The sequence below is a fragment of the Pimephales promelas genome, chromosome 12, assembly GCF_988280905.1.
Source record: "Pimephales promelas chromosome 12, fPimPro1.hap1.1, whole genome shotgun sequence".
Taxonomy (NCBI): Eukaryota; Metazoa; Chordata; class Actinopteri; order Cypriniformes; family Leuciscidae; genus Pimephales; species Pimephales promelas.
Window position 1 is genome coordinate 17,187,997 of NC_142780.1, and position 21,196 is coordinate 17,209,192.

A 21,196-nucleotide genomic window follows, 5' to 3' on the forward strand; every position below is an offset into this window, starting at 1 on the left:
GTGTTCTCTTGTCCAAGGTTTCCCAGATTCATACCAGAATCTTGTAATCCACATCCATACTGGTTGGTTATGGGGATAAAAGAATATCTGACTATCATTATTCATTATTTGATTTCCATGGGCCATCACACTGGCAGTACTTCCCACGAGACTGCAGATTTGCAGTCTGAATGAACCGCTTCATTTGCATGATTCATCTGAGTAAATATTACAGAAAGATGATCAAGGGATCATGAAACCCCACCGTATGATCCTCGGAAATGTTTTTGAAGGTTATAAGAGGGCGCTGCTAATGTAACGTATGTTTATGTTCACATTGTTGAATTCAGTGCAAACAAATATGACTCAATTTACAAGCAATAACAATATGCAAATTTCTCTGAAAAGTGTCTCAAACTGCTCTCCTGAGGACAGGTCTTAATGCACACTTGTTTATTACTGAGCATTATATAGTGCTGGAATGTTTATCACAAACTTATCCTTTTAAAGAAAGAGGACATTTTGATTCCAAAGCTAAGAGAACCTTAGACTTTCAAAAACGCATTCACAGATTAAATGGCTCATTGAAAGCTGCCCAGCTTGCAGCGTATACAGCATTGATCAACTTCAATGTACAGTCGGCGCGGGACTGGAACGGTGACACCTGGATGCCGAGATGCAGTGGCTGTAAGCTCTTTAACTCTGAATGGCTTATTCCCAAATGACAAGGCCAAGCGTAATGAGGCATTGTGGGCTAATCAGTGGGTTCATTCAGCAGGCTCCATACATTACCCAGCGACTTCTAATTAACCGTGGGATACGGCAAAAGATGATGGCGTGGAGGAGTCTGTGAGACCCTGGGGATACAGGAAAGAGCAGTTCACACCGAGACAAGGCGTTTTTACATGCACACACACAGTTTGGATGGATTGAACTGTAGATGCATATGGTAGCAAAACGGGCACACCTCTCAAGGATGAACAAAGGTCTTTAGGAATAAAGGTTTTAAAGCACGCCGAACGCAAACATTCTTGGGGGCGCCGCTGGGGTCACGGCCGTGGCACGGACTATTCCAGTGCGTATCGATCTTTGAAATTTTCGGCCTCTTTATCTTCACGAATCATTTGTGAATACGCCTGTCTCAGTGATTATTTAATAGGCCTGCACAGAATCCCTTAGCAAACTTGGAAGGGCATGGAATACAGCTCGGGTTTGCATATTCATGTGAATCTGGCTGGTTTCCAGACTTTTTTGAGTAGTATGAAGGGGGCTGATGAGCCATGCCCTTGTTAGACTTATTTTTAAGATTTGGCAACTGTCCTCTCATCTCACTGTGATTGGCCCCGTGAGGAGGTTTCACAAAAGATTCATCATTAACACAAAAGGTTAATATTTTTCCACAGACGCCGGTCTGTGAAGGTAATCAGTGTGCATAACTGCATTGTTGGCCAATGAAATCTTGCATAAACAGACGGGGCAACGTGCTCACAAAAGGGGTATGTGGTCTGTCCTTTCCTGAGATCCAAGCAAAGATATCTACTACAATTTGAAGACAAAAGCATTGGTGCAAAATTATGCAACTTTTCCCTCATGTTCTCTCTGTGAGCCCTAGTTAATAGTCAAATGCACTATGTTAAATGCAAAATGAAACAGGCAATGTAACTTTTTTTTTTTTTTGAAACATGATGGTTAGAGACGAGTTGGTTCCTACCAAGGAAGGAGCGGTTGACATCTGATAAGATTCATTCATCAGCTGTCAGTGAACTGTGTAGCCCGGTGAACTAAGACTCCCTTTCCCTCCCACTTCTGAGAACCAGCAGCAGAACATTGCTTTTAGGAGATCAACCTTTGTATGGTCACTTCCGTTCGGAGGCTCTCAAATAACTTCATGTTTCTGCAGTTTAATGATGCACTTGTTGCACTTCTGTTCTTTTGCATAGTTTATAGTCACACATTAAATGAATTCGCAGTAATCATGATATATTTGTGTTCTGTTGCTGTAGTGTAGCTCTCTGTAGTAGCTCTTATGTTGTCGAATTTGATTAAAATGTCTGGAGATCATTAGATCCTCAAAATAGTTTAGCTAGAGAAAAAACAAACTCAGTACTTATTAAACGCGATTAACAGCCTCGACGGGGGATGGTTGACTGAAGACAGAGGTTAAACATCTATTTATCTGTTCTTACCCCATTTAGTGTGTAGTCTAGGGAATTGCCCAAGGTCCTATTTTGCTTTAATAGACCACCTTCTATCAACACTCACATCTCAATTCGTCTACTCCTGCAGCCAGAGCAAATTTAAGCTGTGCTTGAAGTAAAAAGGAGGGAAAATTCGTGTGGTTACAGTATGTTTCGTTCAGAAAACAGGTAATATTAATTAATTTAATATACTAAAACAGAGGAGCACTTATGGGAATTGGAATGATGCGTTTTCACTGATAGTCATGTAGGCAGAAAATAACAAAAGTGGAACATTAACCTGTTGTTAGCAAAGAAGATTACACAGAAGGTCCGTTGTTTAATGTCATCTTGACATTATGTTGGATGCTGACGATCAATATTTTAACTTTTAATACCACAGAACTAAAGTGAAGCTAATGCAGACGAGCATATTAGACTAGGCATAGAGTAACACTGCCCTCTAGCGATACGACAAAGAACTGGAGTCAGTTTAGTTACATTTTAGTCTACTGTTACTCAAAAAAGGGTTCTAAATAAAAGATCTAAAAATCTAACAGTAACTTAATTGATAATAATAATAAAAAAGTATATTTATAAAGGTCGACGCTCGAATGTTGCAAGAAATGCGCGAAATCTCTTTAACCAACAGGTGGCACTAGCAAACCTAAATCATTCAGGTCAATAGCATTACGTCATCACATTTCCTTCACACAATGTAAGTTATTGTCTCTGGTTATGAGCATGTGGGAAGAAATAGTTCGATACAGTAATATACAGTAGGATCTAAAAGCCTGACTGAGGCCAGTTTGAAAATATGGCATTCAAATATTAATTTATAACCGTAAATAAATAACCAGAATAGGCTATTGAAGTTTTTCAACCTGTAATCTAAAAATTTGGTAATAAATTTCAATTAGAAACATATTATAAAATAAGTTATCTATAAGCATGTGCCATAGATAGATTTGTGAGGATTATGCGGTTTTAAGACACAGAAGACAGACTTTTTTTTTTATGAAATCAAGGTGTTTAATAAGCCATTAATCAAACACATTAATCATGATTTAGAGCTGCACGAAGAAATACAAATAGGCAATGTGGTACCATGAGCTTAATTCCTTACAGTTACGTGCATTGAACTCAGTTACACTAAATTCAATGAGTTCTGAATAAAACTACTCTACACGATTATTAGCTTATACTTCCCCTAGGTAGGGAATATTGTGGCACATATCTGGACCAGTATTTAACAGACTACCCTGATGCTGATTGTCATGATCACCCCCAAAATCTTCACTTACAACTTTGATAGAGGATGTGGTATATCCATTAAAATTAGAGATGTTACGTGACCCGCCGTGAGAATTAGCAGCACAATGCAGGTCTTTCAAACTTACTTTCCATTAAAACAAAAGATCATCATGTGAGTGTTAATGTCATTCCCATCAATACAAATGAGTACAATTGAACAATAAGCATCCTGCAAAAAAAGTAGCCTATCCGAAGTGAGGAATGTGTAAAAGATGAGCAGATGACTGCTTTGCAATCATAGACTGTAAGTTTGCAATACACAAATGAGCTCACACATACAGCACTACTATATATTTCCCATTTGCCTTATATAGAATAACAAATGCATTTCTTAATCTAGTAACCCTGGTGAGTGAATTCATAGACGGTCTTATCATTGATGATTTACTTTAATATACTGCTAATCTATGACTACTCTAAATTAGACTTTTTTCATAGCAATATATGCTAATAAGTGCTAATTTCACAGCTAATAAGTGAAATCGTGTATAGATATACAATCAGTTTCGCTCATTGTTGTGTTCCAAAATGCCTCCCCAGAAAACAGGGAACGTTCTCAAGACTTTGTCCAACACTCTGGACTTAGTATAATGTTCTTTAATAATGTTCTCAAGTTGGCACAAATACATTATGTGTTGGGGGACGTTTCTTTTAAAAGTAATGCATTATGTTACTTTTGCATTACTTTTTCTCATCTGGACTGGGCTGTTTTTTTTTTTGTTTGTTTGTTTTGTTTTGTTTTCGGGCAAATGTAAAGGCCCTTTCACACCAAAAGTGAAATGAATAAGCTTCAGGCTGAAGGAAACGTACAGCGGAGGGCGCAGCTAAAAAAAACAACAACAAAAAAAACCATCTCCGCTGTGCTGCAATTCTGCTTCACTGAAGAATAGGACGCAGGATAAGAAAATTCAACACTCTTCAGCAATAAAAACAAAGAAACGAAACACAAATGTGATCTTTATATAAAGTCATTTGTGCTTATTAGTATAGTTGAATTGTATCATCAAAGGTCAGCAGCAAAAACATTGCTTAATAAAGTGAGATTAAATACATTAAGTATATTTCTACTTTTGAACATTAATTATTGCAGGTTTGCGTAATATTCTGAGATTGCAATTTACTGTTTTTATTCATTTTAAGGAATACTGAATCTGTTTTTTGTGCAAGTGAGATGAGTAAATACATCATTTAGTCTATAACTAGTCTAGAATAGCCATCATGTTTATACAGTGCACACAAAGTGCTCAATTTCTCTCAACACGAATGTCTCAGAATGTCAGTCAATAAATGGGAAAACAAAGTAACTTGTGTTATTTATTTTAAAAAGAATCTCTGATATTTTGCTGTAAATATAAATGTAATGCGTTACTTTATTAGTTACTTGAAAAAAGTAATTGATTACGTCACTTGCCTACGCTATCTCACGACCAATTCGTACAAATTCGCACGAGTGATTAAAAAGTGGCTAATTCGTACTAATTCACTCGTACGAATTCGTACGATTTGTCCAAACCCACGTGATGGGTCAACGCGTTCTCATCCTTTAACGTCATATAGAACGCTATATGACAAAACGGCGCTATACTACGCGCATGGCACACGTTATCGTTAATATAACACGCGCTGTGAGGGCTAAGTTTAGGTGTGGGGTAGGGTGTGCGTGTCACATTCACGCTAAAGGATTTATAACGTCTTGGGTTCGCGTGTTATATTAACGATAAAGGGTGCCATATGCGTAGTATAGCGCCGTTTTTGCATATAGCGTTCTATATGACGTTAAAGGATGAGAACGGGCTGGATGGGTAGGTTTAGGGGCGGGGTCAGGGGTAGGTCATTCGTACGAATTCATACGAATTGGCCAATTCGTAAAATATGTACGATTTAGCAAAAATCGTACTAATTCGAACAAGTGAGGTCGTACGAATTGTTACCAATTAGCCACCTCGTAAAATTCGTACGAATTCCCGTGAGATCGGGTTGCACTTGCGTTACATTTAATGTGTTAACTACTGTAGTGCATATAGCCTACATCATTCATGGAATGTTTCAAACAATCAGAGAACATTCAGAAATAACATTTACTTAACTTGATTGGAACAATAGCAAAACGTACTTAGAGCATTTTTGTTAACTGGGTAATTGAACTCAAAAACACGGACTATTGCGGAAATTAGCCTAAAAGGGTTTTTTTAAAGGTCTTTTTTTCATATTAACTAGACCTACTAGAACAACTATTTGAAGACAATCTTACTGAACTAATTCAGAACACAGTTCAATAATAACACATTAGGTTAATGTGAGAGATTTTTGAATGCAACTCTATTGCACCCTTAAAGGGATAGTTCACCCAAAAATAAAAATTCTGTCATCATTTACTCACCCTCATGTTGTTCCAAACCTATATGAGTTTATTTTTTTCTGTTGAAGACAAAAGAAGATATTTTAAAGAATGTTGGTATCCACTGACTTTTTTTTTTTTCTCGTTACCAACATTTTTTTTTAAATAGTTTCTTTTGTGTTCAACAGAAGAAAGAAACTCATACAGGTTTGGAACAACTTAAGGGTGGGTAAGTAATGACAAAATTGAATTTTTTGGGTGAACTATCGCTTTAAGTTCCCGCAGCAAGAGTGTGCATGTTCGTTCACGCACTTGCGTAGAGGATGTTTCTGCCGCTACACTATAAGTAATATTTTTAATGTCGTCATGTAATATTAACATTAAAGCTACAGGTAACTATACTTTCCTATTTGATGGCATTTACACAAAAGACAGGAAATTTGAACTACTTTCACAAAATACTAAAAATATGCTTAACTTACAAGACGAGTTACAGTACAACATCTTTCAGATGTGCGCAAACGTCTTAAACACTCACTCTTAAGTTTCATTGAAAGTCTGTAAGTGCTGTTGTTGGTTGTCCCCTGCATTTTGATGGATGTCAACATATATCATCAGTCCCGGCAAGCATGACAGGGATATAAATAGTAAGTTAAAACTAACCACACCACTCCGATCAAGTGACCAAAGTATTAAAAAAACCTGACACAATGTTGTAATCCTTTACTCTCAAAAGGTCATAGCCTAAACTCTAAATGAAGAAACAGTCGAAAAAGAGCACTGAATTGTGCTTTCACCTGAATGGCACATATACTGTATATTAGTTGGCATTTGTTTTACAAACCTACCCTCTGAGAGTGTTTTAAATGCTGCAAGTCTACTAAAAATGATTTTTGGCAGTTGCTTTTCCCATATAATCCGTCCAGTTTAAGTCTCAACTGACATGGGCCGGTAACAGTCAATGAGGAGCCAATGGGAGGCACAGATTAGTGTCATGCTCTTTAAACTAAAGAATGTGAATCAAAATGATGAACGGAATCGAGAGTTCACTTCTCTGAACATTCCATTAGACACTCACTGAGAAAAGTCCAGAGAAAGTGAAGAACAGAAAAAACATAAAGAGCTCGTCTTCAGTATTCCCCTTCCTCCATAACCTCCATGACCACTGTTCTGGGACCAGTGAGGATGAGGTTGCTGACAGTTCTGTAGTCCATACTCAGCACATTCATCCCATTAACTGCCACCACAAACTGACACACCTGCAGAGATGAGCATGAGAAAACTTTAATGAGGCAAAACAATTGCAGTTTTATGTTTACTCATAATTGTTACACCCTTTTTGTACTTTGATAAAGACATAAACGTGCTGAAAAACAACGTAATGAATATGGAGCATATAAACCACATATACGACACAATAAACAGATTGTAATCTCTCCCAGTGCAGCAACATGACACAATAACACCTTTTAGGAGAAGAACGGTGGAGTGCTTTTTAAAATCAGTTATATTAACTCTTGGAGAGGTTCTGCAAATGAATAACGTAATAGCCTTTATGTCCTTCCTGGTAAACCCATAATGACACTGCCATCTGAAATGAGTCACACCGTTATCGTTATCAGCATCAAATGATAAACATCTGCTAAGCATTTTGTGCTGTTTTGGTATAATTTGTACTGTACATTAGTACACGACAACAACTCCAGCATTTGCAATATCCTGCTAAGAGGAACACTATAAAAAATAAATGTTTGGATTGACGAAAAACGTTTTGACTTGTGACAACTTCTAATGAAATTATGTTCAACCAACAAACTACACTGAGTTATAGGAACTTAATTTTGAGTGTAAACACATTTTTTAGGTTTACTGATAAAAGTGTTCCAACTATAAATGGATTGGAGGCCCTGAAAGCAATTGAATTGATCTAAATCAGTTCAAATTCACAGCTAAAATAGTACACGCTAAATACGACTTATTTAACAGATACATTTTAGAACAAGATCATACTTGTCACTGGAATTAATGCAGTGATTGCTCATAGAACTACACACAATGTTGATGTCGCCACTCCCAACATAACAAGATCTAATCTTCAGCACAAAACAAAATGCATTCAGTCAGTCAGTGTATTTTCAGAAGTTTTTGTATTTCAATTTATCATTGTCATGGTAAATGATTGTGTTTTTGGAGGTTGCAAAAACTTTCTGTTTATGTTATAACTCAGGTGAAAAATATGTATTAAAAATGTACTTGAGTACTTTTTAGTACAATGCAAATATACTCCAGGTATAGTTTTTATGCATTTATTAGTATATACCCTAAACATATTTTAAAGAAAATCTAGTTCCTGCATTATTTTTTTATACATTGACTCCCTGGGTCCTCTAACCTGCAATACGCCCTTTAAGTTGCTTCGTCTTAAACTAAGACAAAAACAAGTAAACAAACAATTAATACAGAATTGTCCATTTAAATTCAACACAATATTAAGTTGATGTAATGATCATCATTATTATAATACAATGTATGCATTTTAAAATGTTTAATTAAGTCTGGCAAGCATGCATTTTATTAAGTTGTGATAATAGGTCCTCTGATTTACTTATTAGGGGGTAGTCCTTAATAATATAATATAATATAATATAATATAATATAATATAATATAATATAATATAATATAATATAATATAATATAATATAATATTACTTTTCTTTGTAATAAAAAGTAGTAAAATAACCAAACATTCTCTTGTTCAGTTGTGTAAAACTTTTAGAGGAAGATTTATATGTGCAATTAAAAAAAATAATTTGGGAATGAATCAACCTCAAATACACAGATTTCAGAGGTTAATAAATAGTTTTATATATTTAAGAGTTTATTTTTATTTATTTTTTCCGATTAACATTTTTCAACATTACTAAACAGTTTTGAATTTGCTAAACATTCACTTATTCAATTATTCAATACTAAATGCAACAATTTTAATAATGGAATTGCAAATATTTTCACAACATTGTTTACTCATTTGGTGTGATTTTCATCAGTTTCAATGTTCATTACAGTAAAAACAGCTGTGAGCTGGGCTTGCAGAATCAGACGCAGCATTATGGTCTCGGCACTGAGCACATAAAACTCAGTCTGCAAGCATGACCTTATTTAATGAGCATTCAGAAAAGATACAGCGGGAGTATTGTGTGTGTGTGTGTTTTTTTTTTTTAAAGCTGCATAACTCTAATGGTTCATAATTGCTGTAAATTAGGGTCATGGCTTCTGAATGCTGAACTGTTTAGAGGAGGGAGGGCAGGTATTATACTAGTATCTGCCACAACAGTAAATTAGCCATACACACACTTTCAGTAGGACTGAAGTGTCTTCACCTGGATCAGCATAAAAAACATCTAGCAAACTATATTCTGAGCTTGAGGACATTATGATCTCTCCACTCAGTGTACCGTACTTAAGGTCAAACTTAAATAACTGGAAAGGTTGATAAGGTTGGATATCTCTATCATCTCTATCTCTTGGATCATATTCCACAATTAACTTGATGCCAATATATTATAGCAAAACTCTAACCCTGTTTCTTGAAGACAACTTTCCCTCAAAAGATGTGGTCAGAGAAATGTTAACCAAAAAAAAACAAAAAAACAAAAAAAAACTAAAAAGGTCTATTATCAATAATATAGATACGTATGAAGTACAACTTATCACTTTCAATCCAAGCAGCTTTCGGTTGGTAAACCAAGTCTTGAACATTGTGGTGGGACCATGAAAACATTGGATTTTCCTCGCATAAAAATTGGACAAATCATGAGCGCATGTCGAAGCGAATGTCATGTTAGAGTGGGTTGTGGCCATTTACTTGATATTGGCCACAATATGGAAATACTTATTGGCTTTTTGGTTTTGCCAAAATTTCAGTATCTGTGCATCCCTTCAGAGCCCATAATAAAATGTTCAATTTGCAGGATGAGTACGGTACCTTCATTCCCACTGCTGCAGCAGGTCCGCCGGGATCCACAGCCTGGACGTGGCAGGGTTTACTTCCTCTCACCACGAATCCCCAGCCCACTGCATCTCCCACAATCTGCAAACATATACATCCAAGCAGGCTAACTATTTAAAGTATCACGTATATTGTACAATCCCAGCATAGAGGTGAAATTGTGATGAGCAAAATGCATTTGGCACTGTTTTTTGGTTATTATTAATTCTAAACAACACGATAAACGACGCTATCAGTGAAAGCAAATCATTGAAAATTCATGACTTGTCCAGATACTTGACAGCTGAGGACACACATTATCAGCTTTCATGGGATCTTAAATTATCTTCACTGATGATTCATCTCCATCTGAGGAGAAACGTCCTCTTGCTAATTTTAGTCTTGAACTTTTTCCTCTATGCAAATGGCTTTTCTGAACCAAACATAGTTAAGATAGTTAACATAATGTTATAGTTAATAATGCAATTAGATCATGGAGTCTGTGCACATTTGGCATGTGTGTGTGTGTGTGACTTACTGTGAATGTCTTCTTTATGTAAGGTCCACCAGGAGCCTGAAGTTCCTCTGGGCTCACTTGTCTTTTCAGCACTGTAAAAATATACACACAGTGTTCCTCAGTGGTGAACTCTAGGCCCGTTTTCATGACAGTAATACATTTGACTATTCATCAACACATGGTATAAAAGGATCAGTTTATCTATTCACTGCAATAACACTGAGTTTGATTCAGTATTCACTTTACTCCTTATGACATTATACTGCAATCCACAATCCTTCATTAAAAGAATTGACACAAAGGCATCCTGAAACAAAACATGTGCTTCTGACAGAGAGAGAGAGAGAGAGAGAGAGAGAGAGAGAATAATCAAGCAGTAATAGAGCGATGAAGGTTCGTGTTTAATGAAGTAATGAGGTTGTGGCATCATTGTGATGAACTAATTAGCACATAAGTGGTTCTCTAATCAGTTTGATCTCTTCATCACTAATGTAATAAGTGAGCCAAACTCTGAACCAATTCTCAGTCACAATCCAGGTGATTTATGTCCAGGTGCACAGATACTGTATAGACTGGCTTCTGATTGGCTGATCAGAGCCCATTGTACAGACTATAGAAGCAATGCAAATAGCAATATACAGTAGGTTACACTTTATTTTACAGTGTCCTTGTTATATATGTAACAAGCCATAGTAATAACGATACATTAGGCATCATCACATCCAACTAACCCTAAACCAAACCCTAATCTTACCCTAACCCTATAAGTACATGTAGTTCATTAATATTACTCAGTACTTAAATATATAATTACACTGTAAAACCGTGATATATATATATATATATATATACTGTATTTTTCCCTTAAAATTTGAGGTCGGTAAGAATTTTTAAATTTAAAATTTTTAATGAAAATAGTTCCTTACAACCCTCAGTAAGCAAGTTAGTGGCAATGGCGAGGAGAAACTATGTATGCGCATTGTAAGAAAAAAAAATACATGCAAAATGTATTAATAAAAGGGAAAAAACTACATATATTATATATATATATATATATATATACACAGTAATTGTTTTTTACTGTTAAAAAGTAGACATGTCAACTGAATAAAGTTATCAAAGTGAATCATGTACTATCAGAAAAAAAAAAACAATGAAACATGGCAATAATATCAAAAAAAAGAAAGAAAATATGCTCAAAAAATATTACCTTAGCTACCAGGCTACTTTTTGGTGTTTGTTTGTTTGTTTGTTTTTTTTGTTTGTTTTTCAATTTTGGGGGCTGTATTATTGTTTTAAACTGAAAATGTTTGATGCCTGGTTCAGATTACACAATTTGTTTTGTCTGTTACGATAGTCACTGTGTCAGATGGTTACGTGATTTTGACTCCTAAAATCTTGTCGTATCATGGACAAGACAAATGTCAGACTACACGTTGCTTCCTGACCAGTCATCGCATGCCGTCTTTAACAGTGCATGTGATATCATCGAGAAGGTGAAACTAGTAGCGAGTGACTTCCGGAAACGAACGTAAACAAACAATGGATGAAGCGCTGATTGTTGTATTGGCTGTCCTGTGTTCAGAAAAAAAAAAAAAAGAAAGAAAACCCGACAATGGACACGTTCTTGGATTGCTCGAAGAGGACAGTATGGGCTGTCAATCCTCCAAAGATAACTTGAAGTAAAATATTGTTTTCTTATATATATTTTTACTTTTAGTTTTAATGTTAGCACCATCGTCTCTCTTAAGTTTCGCCATTTTTAAAAGTTGTGTACGGAAAAGCCTTTGTGCTCCTATTGGTCAACCTCATACATGTGACGGAACCGTCGTGGACGACCGTTAAAAAAATTAAACAAGCTAGTCTTTTTGTCGTGATGTCGTGAAGCATCGCAGACGCGATGTTAGGTCGCCCACTTTGACACACTATACGAGATGATACGACCGAATCTTGTTCCGACGGCCGTTGTCGTTTACGAATCCCCACGACACCCTGCGTCAAACAGATCGTGCCAAAATCTGGGCTAAAATTGTGTAATCTGAACCAGGCAATAAATGTGCATGTTAATGATGTGAGGGTTAGTAAACAACAGCAGATGTTTATTTTGGGGTGAACTTTCCCTTTAAAGAATATTTACTCTATATGTGTACATTCTGAATAGGAAGCACATGACCAGGGCCTTTTCATTCAGAGTTCCCCACAGAGTCGCATACATGCATGAAACCGTTCACACAAAATGCCACATTCTTTTTAAAGCAGGGAGAACGGATTATGTCCATGTGTGTGAGAGAGACTAAATTTACAAGTTTATGTTTGGGCCTCACTATTTTTCTCTCATTCTTTCTTATTCACCTTTTCTCTTGAGTTAATTTTGTTTTCATCGATTTGGGGTGGAGAGCTAAGTAATCCAAGGATTGGATGAGCAAACTGACCAATCAGAGACAGGCAATGACACTGCCAAACCCAGCATGCTTGTCTCCTTCCAACACATCTGGAAAAGCAGCCTATTTCCTTCCCAAATTTAAAATGTACGACATGTTATAACATTAGATGCTCTGATGACAGATTGCATCTTGGATCCTCGGTGTTGGACAAAGAACAGGTCTGGTTTTAACATTTGGCCTCACGGTCCCGGGGCAGAATATGAAGCGGGGAGTTGTGCTGTGGTGAAATGAAGGCTGAGTCATGTGGTAGGAGAGGAATGCTTCATTGCAGGCATGCTTCAGACTCGCTTTGGATAGTCATGGAGGCCAATGTTCTAATTTGGTGTTGGAGGAGGATGAGTCTGAGTATGTATGTGTATAAAATGTCCCCGTCTCTCTTTGCCTGCTGGCTGTGCTCCTTGCCTTTCTTGGAGGGGACTATGTGTCCTTGCCAGACTCTCTCATAAACACACACACACTACGCGTGTACTACGGCTGTTCAAAATTCTCAGCCTGAGAGTTTTTATGGGACAGAGAGTTTACTACACACAAACACACTCACGATGGAGTGAGAAAATTATTATTATTATTTTGTAATTATTTGTAAAATCACTAGGCAGTGATAAAAAATATACTCAAGAAATCAGGATGAAAACTTCAGGTGCTTAAATATATTGTGAGAAAAGGGTTAGTTAACCAAAAAAAATTACCTGTATTTACTCACCCTTATTTCGCTGTCATTTCTTTTTGAGGAGCACAAATTAGAAAATTTTAAGAATATCCTGGCTACTCTTTTTTATTTTAAATGAATAGAAACTGGGTCTGCTAAGCTCCAAATGACAAAAAACAAACAAACACAAAAGTCATCCATATTTTAAATTAATAGAAACTGGGTCTGCCAAGCTCCAAAATGACAAAAAAAAACAAAACAAAAAAAAAAACACAAAAGTCATCCATATGACTCTCTATCTAGTTACATATCAATATATTACGTATATGAAGCCATACGATAAACAGAAAACCTTTGTGTTTTGTCTCAAATGGCATTGTCGCATCAAGTTTGGAGGCCATACAACTTTGATATACATTCAATGGAGGCGTACACATACAGTGAGCATTACATACATTCAATTATATGCATAGTATTTTTCTTTTGATCAACTTGTGGTGAGAAATGCATATTTGAAGTGTCAGTGTCATTGACTGGACAAATGCAGCACACAACCTATTTACATAAAAGCTCTAGTATTACGTATATATATTGCCTGTACTATAACTGTACAATCCAGTTTTTCTAGAATGTACTTTGAGGTGTAACATCATATGCCTTACGTCTTAACCATACGCAATGCGAAAAGATTCTAGACCCGAGACACAACATGACAAAAATCACAGCCAATCAGAAGATTGTGGGCATAGCTCTCAAAACAAAATTAATAAACACATTATCAAATTCATAAATATTACATAATTTTAACATTATTAAAAGTACATATTGGGTGTCTGTAACAACCATTGTCATAAAATACAATTGTTTGTTCACATTCACGTGAGTTCTGAGGTAATTATGAGGTCGATATTCAAACTTTCAATAAATTATTTTAACATTAAAAAGTACATAATCTGTATAGTATTGTCATACTTTTTATGCTGTTGCTCCAATAATGATTCTAGAAATTGACCACCAGAATCATTGGACAGAAAATGCATCAATCAAACGGTCTTACCATACCCCCTCCCCCATCCCCCTCATGCGCGTATCCCCTTCTTGCGCATACTCAAAGCTCTTGACCCAGTTACAGTAAGTGCAAGTCGGCCAGGTACAGAGAGAGAGAGGTGTAGGAGTCAGGGCCAGCGTTGAAGGAAAGAAGATTGGACCATTTGAGTTATGTATTTTCAAAATCTGCCGGCCGTTTTGCAAATCCCATACTCTACCTTTAAACTACTGGGTGACCTACTGGGTTCTTTTCAATATAATCTTGTTAACTCATTCTGCTAGTACAAGTTAACAAGGAGAATCCCTGTTAGAAGGGTGAAGTAGTTAATGGGAACTACATGGTCGATGCCTCGTAGAATTACTGTCAAAAACCGCCGGAACAGAGAGAACAGACGGCCTGAAAGCACACAAACTTCTGACTTCTCTTCAGAAACATAGATTTAGATATATGCAGATATACGACACTCTCCACACATTGTGTTCTGCTAAAGGAACAGTAACATACCACAAACATAACTTCGAGAAAGCTATAAGCAAATCATTGTGAAAAAAAACTTAAAGCTGGGCATACACTGAGATTTTCATTCGTTTTTGAGCCAATCAATTTTAAATCAGGACAAATTTCAGCTTTGTTGTGCGTCGTTTGTCATGCAGTGTCAGGTGAGATTAACCTCTTCCGACTGGCAATAGGATAGTCGAATGAATTTCCGACAAGTCAGAAATTTTAGTTGCCACTCGTGACGGTATGGTACAGTTGAAGCTAAAAAATGATTGGCCTGAACTCAAAAAGAGAAAGAAAACAAAAAGAGGGGGATCTTTAAGTTTTGTAGCTGCAATTTAGCAAACTGTTGATTATCTCCAGTTCGCGTTGCAAAATGGATAAACCATATTACCCAAGTCTTTCAAGTGACATGTGGGTCCATCCATATATGGCAGCACCTCTTTTATTAATTTACTTGATCATTCATTTACTTGTTTCACTTTTCACTTTCACTTTATTTACTGCTATTTACTTGTATTACTACAGGAAATGTGAACCATTGTCCATAATTTTGCAATATTCAACATTTAGGACATTTATAATTTGAGATCGGTGCGTCGACATTCATCGGAGCAGATTTAATCACTCTTAACACATCTCACACCACAGGAAAATCTGATAAGACAAAATAGTCTGCAGCTTGAGAAACATACAATATTTTGAAGCTAAAAACTGTAGCTCTGCTTTATACATTCATGAGAAAAGCTTTGTTGGCTTGAGGACTTGAATTAATCACCTCGATTTCCATTTTTTCTCACTAAAACCATTTCTTATTAAAAAAACAACATATCTTGAGAAGATATATATATAAATGCTTGAAAGCGAGTCAGTACCCACCATCGTTGTACGGAAAAGAGCGACTTGAACATTTCTCCTTTCGCGATCCTCAGAAGACATACAGGTTTGAAATGACATGAGGGTGAGTAAATGATGACAGAATTTTTTGGGTGAACAATCCCTTTTTTTCCCCTTAGTTGGTTAGAACAAAAGTGGATGTTTGCGAAAAGTGACTTTTTTCCAGGGAAAATTCTTATGTTGGACATTCTTCCAAAAAGCAGAAGTAAAATGATTCCAAAAGCCAGTATCCACATCGGAGCGGTGACTGCAGCCGCACATTCTACTCAAAACATTGGATTCATCCGCGCTGTGCCGTGCCGAGGTACAACTCATGTAAAGTGTTCCGCGAATAACTGCAATTGCAGATTTCAAACAGAGACGGCGACAAAAAGAAAAAACTACGGACTGCAGCTTTAAGGTGAGGCCATGGTATTATACAGACAGGGTGAAGATGTTGTAAAATAACTGCTAAAGCTAATGCTAGTTAACGCTAGGTTAAGAAGCTTAAAGACAAAAAGAAATCAAAATTTACCCGATTTGCTCATTTAAAGATGCTGTGTGTCTTTTTTTTTATGTATTCAGGGTGTTTTGGCACAGAAGGGGGCTTTTCTTACCAGACTTGGGGTTGCAGAGCACAGGAGGGCTACTGCTGAGTGTGGGGCTGCTGCTATAGTAACCACTGCTGCCACAACTACTGCTCATACTGCTCCGCCGTACCGCTGACACCACCTTTATCTCTTTAGTGGGACTGACTGAGGGAAATTAGATAGAGAAAGACAAATTAGGTTAGCTAGAGACTGTATAAGAGGAAGTGAGAGAGCGAAAAAGATCTACACACACACACAACAACACTTCTGCACACTGAAAACACCATGATCCAACCATTTAGATGCCGTTATGGTTTCTAACATCCTTTTTTTTTTTTTTACATTTACTAACTGGAAAAAAAAACAGTCTAGAGGCAAACATCAGATCTGTTAAGAGTTCTCCTTTTGATGAAAATATACCATATAGACTAGATGGATTTCAGAAAAATGGCCTTCTATAAGAAGTGAGGAGCATTTATGGGTACATGTCGGGAATCCGCCTACCTTACATATTTCAAGGGTGCTGAGTCCAAAAAAAATGGTACCCAAGCGAAATTGAGATTTTTACCTTCTAATTTGCATATTAAAATGGCTCATAAATGGCTAAATCTTGCTCAGTCGTTGGACCATTTTCCCCTAGTTTTTTTTTTTATAAGTAGGCAATCAAGATGAGGAAATTAAGTTTCTAGATCGATAGTCAAGGGTCAGAGCAAAGATATATTGTAGGCTAACTGCCTTTTTTATGCATTTATATTTGCAAAATAGCAACTTTCAAGGTGAATAGGGTTAGATGAATAGGGTAAGATTTTTAAATAATAGATATCACCATGAAACTTCCTCAGTTGATTACTTACACAAGTATATGAAAAAATGTATTATAAGTTTTTGAAATTTGTATGTTTAATTATGCAAATTAGGCATTATCTCATTTGACAGTTTGTTAAAAACAGCATCAATGGGTATTGTGTCAGACAACAGTTTTTTAAATGCTACGTGCAGGAAATGGGAAACCAGAATCACAAGCACATCAGTGTTTCTATGACTGCCAAAAGATTCAGCACCAAGCCTTGTAGCATATCATGCACTAACTGCAAACACAAACACAATATGGCAAACAGTATCATGGACACATATACAACTGTTTAGCAAGCTAAATGAACATACTATAAACTTCTAGCTTTATATAAAGCTAATTATAATTGCTACAGCCAAACACAGACCCCAACATTAAAAGAAAACCTTTTTTATTACATAAATAAATATTAAAATGAATCAAATATTAAAAATGTACCACTTAAAAAAGTAAAGGCAAAGACAGAAATCAATATATTTATTAACAAGAGTTACAAAGGATAAATAAACAAATCACTTTTCAAATAGTCATATTTCATAATGTTTATTTAATTTATGCTTAATTTATTTAAGCATTTTTTAAACATAAATCAAATAAATTAGCCTGACTGCATCCGATTGAGTACTTCCGCTTTATTTCAGTTCGCTTCTGTACTCGGTTCTCGGACATCGACATGTCTCTCAGTTTTCCTCCGTCCTGAAAACAGCTGGCCAATCAATGAACAGAGGGCGGGCTGAGAGCCGTGATGTAGACGCTAAGCGCCGAGCGTCTGGGCAGGCCAAAGGTGATAGTTGTTGAGTCTGTAGAATAAAAAAAAAAAAAAAAAAAAAAAAAAAAAATCGAAAAGCCCAAAGATCTGTATCCCTCCTAAAAGAATTTAATATATGTCTGTGATGCCATCTATCTTTATTTTTTTTCGTGTTTTTTTTCTTTTCCAAATCATTGTTTCTTCATGTTTTAATGTTTTACGTATCAAATTGGCTTGATACTGAATCTAATTGATTCAAAGACAAAACTTTTAAATTCAAGCACTTGTTAAGTCAAAATACACACTTCAGTCCACAGGACCATTAAAAATGAGAGTTCATATTTTATTCAGCTCTGAGAAGAGGAACCAGTCCCAAGACAACCTGAGCTCATTTCCTTTACTGACTCATGACGGCGTGATACTAAATCTACAGGCAAATAACATGATCTGAAACAATGTGATGTGTATATTCAATGTGATAAATGCTAAATTGTAGCTTTATCTAGTAGTATAACACCGTGTGCTAAATTAAAGGTATCAAAGCAAGAAACAAGAGAACAGAAGTACTCTTAGGTTAAATTTATAATAATGATTAATACAAAATAACTCAAATGGAGTATAAGTAGACCAAACAGAGGAAAACCAGGCAAAAGGGGCATGTTGTGCTTGACATGTTCACCTTTCACATACTCATCACAACAACAACAAAACACGATATGACAGATTCAGCCGAATAACTCTCCCAAAGAGGTCTGGAAACATCTATGCGGATGAGAAACTACAACCTCCCCTATTTGAACATTCATTACTTTCAGTACATAAACTATGTGAACTTCTATGTGAGAAGTAGCGTACATAAACACTGACAGACTGTGAGAACCTTTAAACATCATAATGTAATGTCTATTCAATTCTGTAATCACCTGTCACAGTAATGCAATGTCAATGAATTCTCTTTATTCAGGGGTCTTTGTCAGCCAATACTGATATTTGCAATTCATTGTAATTTATTTGCTTGTTTATTTTACTTATGGCATATCATGTAATAAATCTGATTATTACAAATGTATTATATATTGAATATCGTAAAATAAATTAGCTACCTTTCAGCTGATTAGATGTTTGTACACAAATATAACACTTCAAATTAAAAGCAAAGTTTTCCAGATGATGCATGAGTTAGTCGTTTCAGCAACTTCCTTACTACACCATTGAAATAACTAACTTAATTATGCACTGCATCGCCATCTAATTAAAATGCACGAGACCACATTCAAAAGTTCATTATCTATGTGCCACCGCAAATGATCACAGTTGTGTCCACTATATCTAAAAATATATAGTAATACCAGTGTGCATGCATTCTGTGTATTTTCTTTTATGATCATAGACTAACCTGAAAGGAAGCTGGTGTTTCCCCCCTCGGAGCCCTGTTTGCGCAGACAGAAAGGGCTGTCCTGGTTCTCCGGTATGCTGCGACAACGCTCGTTCAAAAGCTCCATCAGTCGCCGTCGCCGCCGGAAATTCATTCTGAATTGGTAAAGCAGTCCGCCATCCACAAAGTGGTGCTTGTTAGAAACTGGGGAAAAGAAAGAGAAATGCATAGAGAAAGACGGTCATATGTCAGTTTATTGGAATTAAAGTCATGAACTTTTAAGCCACAATGGTCTAAAACCTAGAAGTGAAAGACAGAAAATACAAAACTCAACCCAATATCCTTATTTTGGATTGTACCTTCAAGACTTTTGTTTTATTCATTTATTAAATGTAAAATAATATTCACGTTTTATCTATCCATTTAATTTTTGTTTATTTTACCAAGAGATGGGGGCAGAGCAGAGGTTATAAGTCCCTTCTTTTAAGTCCCTTCAAGGTTAAGTCCCTTCTTAAGAGTTCTTATTTTTTCATTTGCTAGAAGCAGGAGAACCAGTTGAACCAAGTGAGTGTGTTTGTGTAAGAGGAGCACATGCCATTTTCCAATCTCATCCCATAATCCTACGAAGGAGTCACAGCGCAATCCTGAACTCCCTTCTTGCATAATATCCCATGAGTCATCATGTTTCAAAAACAGTATTTAGTTTTACATAACAGCATTAACTTTCCCTTTTTATTACCATGTTCAGTGCTCTACCATGTTATTATTCTACCATGTCTCTAATTTCACCGCAATATTTCAAAGACATGCGGCAGGAGAAGTTCAATATGGCATTCCTCCTTCCACCACTACAAATAATGTGCTCACTGTGTGCGCACATTTGCTTTGCTATCAACACATAAAATAAAAGTCTTTCTTAAAAACTGGGAAACATGCAAAATCAACCATATATGTTATAGACAGTGAAGCATAGTGGATGTATATAGAGTGTGGTGCAGAGGAATGCAGATGTGTGTGGGAGAGAGCTGAGCTAAACACTTACTCATTGTCTGACTATCACTGCATGGTTAGTCTCGCAGAACAAGTCTTTTGCCTTTCCGCAAACAGCCTGGTCCATTTTGCTGCTTATTCTGGCCAAGGAATACCCAAATAGACAAGAAGGGACCACATGACAGACGTATAAAGTGGCTTATTTATTCATTATTTATTTTGAATTTTGTGAGCAAACAAGCAGTGGTTTTATCTTAAAGAATAGAAAAATCTATGCGAGGAGCAAATGGGCCCTATTTTAAGGATCTAAAACTCAAGTGTCAAGCACAAAGCCAAGTAACTTTGTGGGCAGATCTCGGCGCTGTTGCTATTTAACCGGCGGGATAAGTGCAAATCTAAAAGGGGTTGGTCTGAAGCAGCTTCATTAATCATAGGTGTGGTTTGGGCGTAACGGGAAACAAACCAATAAGAGTGTCATATCACATTCCCTTTAAGATCATGATGAACGAGGTGCACTTGTTCCATGGTGCAATTATATTATAACAGCGCATTTATCAGGCACGCTTCAGAATCGGTTCACAGCCGAGGAGATGTGACATTGGGGATGGGACAAACCCACCCAAATTAGCTTTGGGTAAACATGCATATAATAATTTGAGTAAATGTGTAAGATTTATGCCTATTTTTCCGATCGTCAAATGATTTCCCTCGTGTTTTAATATTTTCCCTTATGATTACCATTTATAATTATAATTACCTTATTAATACCATTTGCAAAAAGTAAAATGCATCTATGTACTGTAGATGAAAG

At 36.3% G+C, this 21,196-nt stretch overlaps 1 protein-coding gene across 2 annotated transcripts in view; it reads right to left on the reverse strand.

Moving 5' to 3' along the window:
* Positions 1–6,516: 6,516 nt before the first annotated feature.
* deptor (DEP domain containing MTOR interacting protein) overlaps positions 6,517–21,196 on the reverse strand; it is a 32,099-nt gene continuing 17,419 nt past the window's right edge. For both annotated transcript variants that reach the window (XM_039680232.2, XM_039680224.2), the window contains 5 exons: positions 19,417–19,599; positions 16,447–16,584; positions 10,336–10,406; positions 9,795–9,899; positions 6,517–7,067 (listed from right to left, as the gene is read on the reverse strand). In XM_039680232.2, coding sequence (XP_039536166.1) covers positions 6,939–7,067; positions 9,795–9,899; positions 10,336–10,406; positions 16,447–16,584; positions 19,417–19,599 — 626 coding nt within the window. In that variant the 3' untranslated portion in view covers positions 6,517–6,938. The remainder of the gene's footprint in view (positions 7,068–9,794; positions 9,900–10,335; positions 10,407–16,446; positions 16,585–19,416; positions 19,600–21,196) is intronic.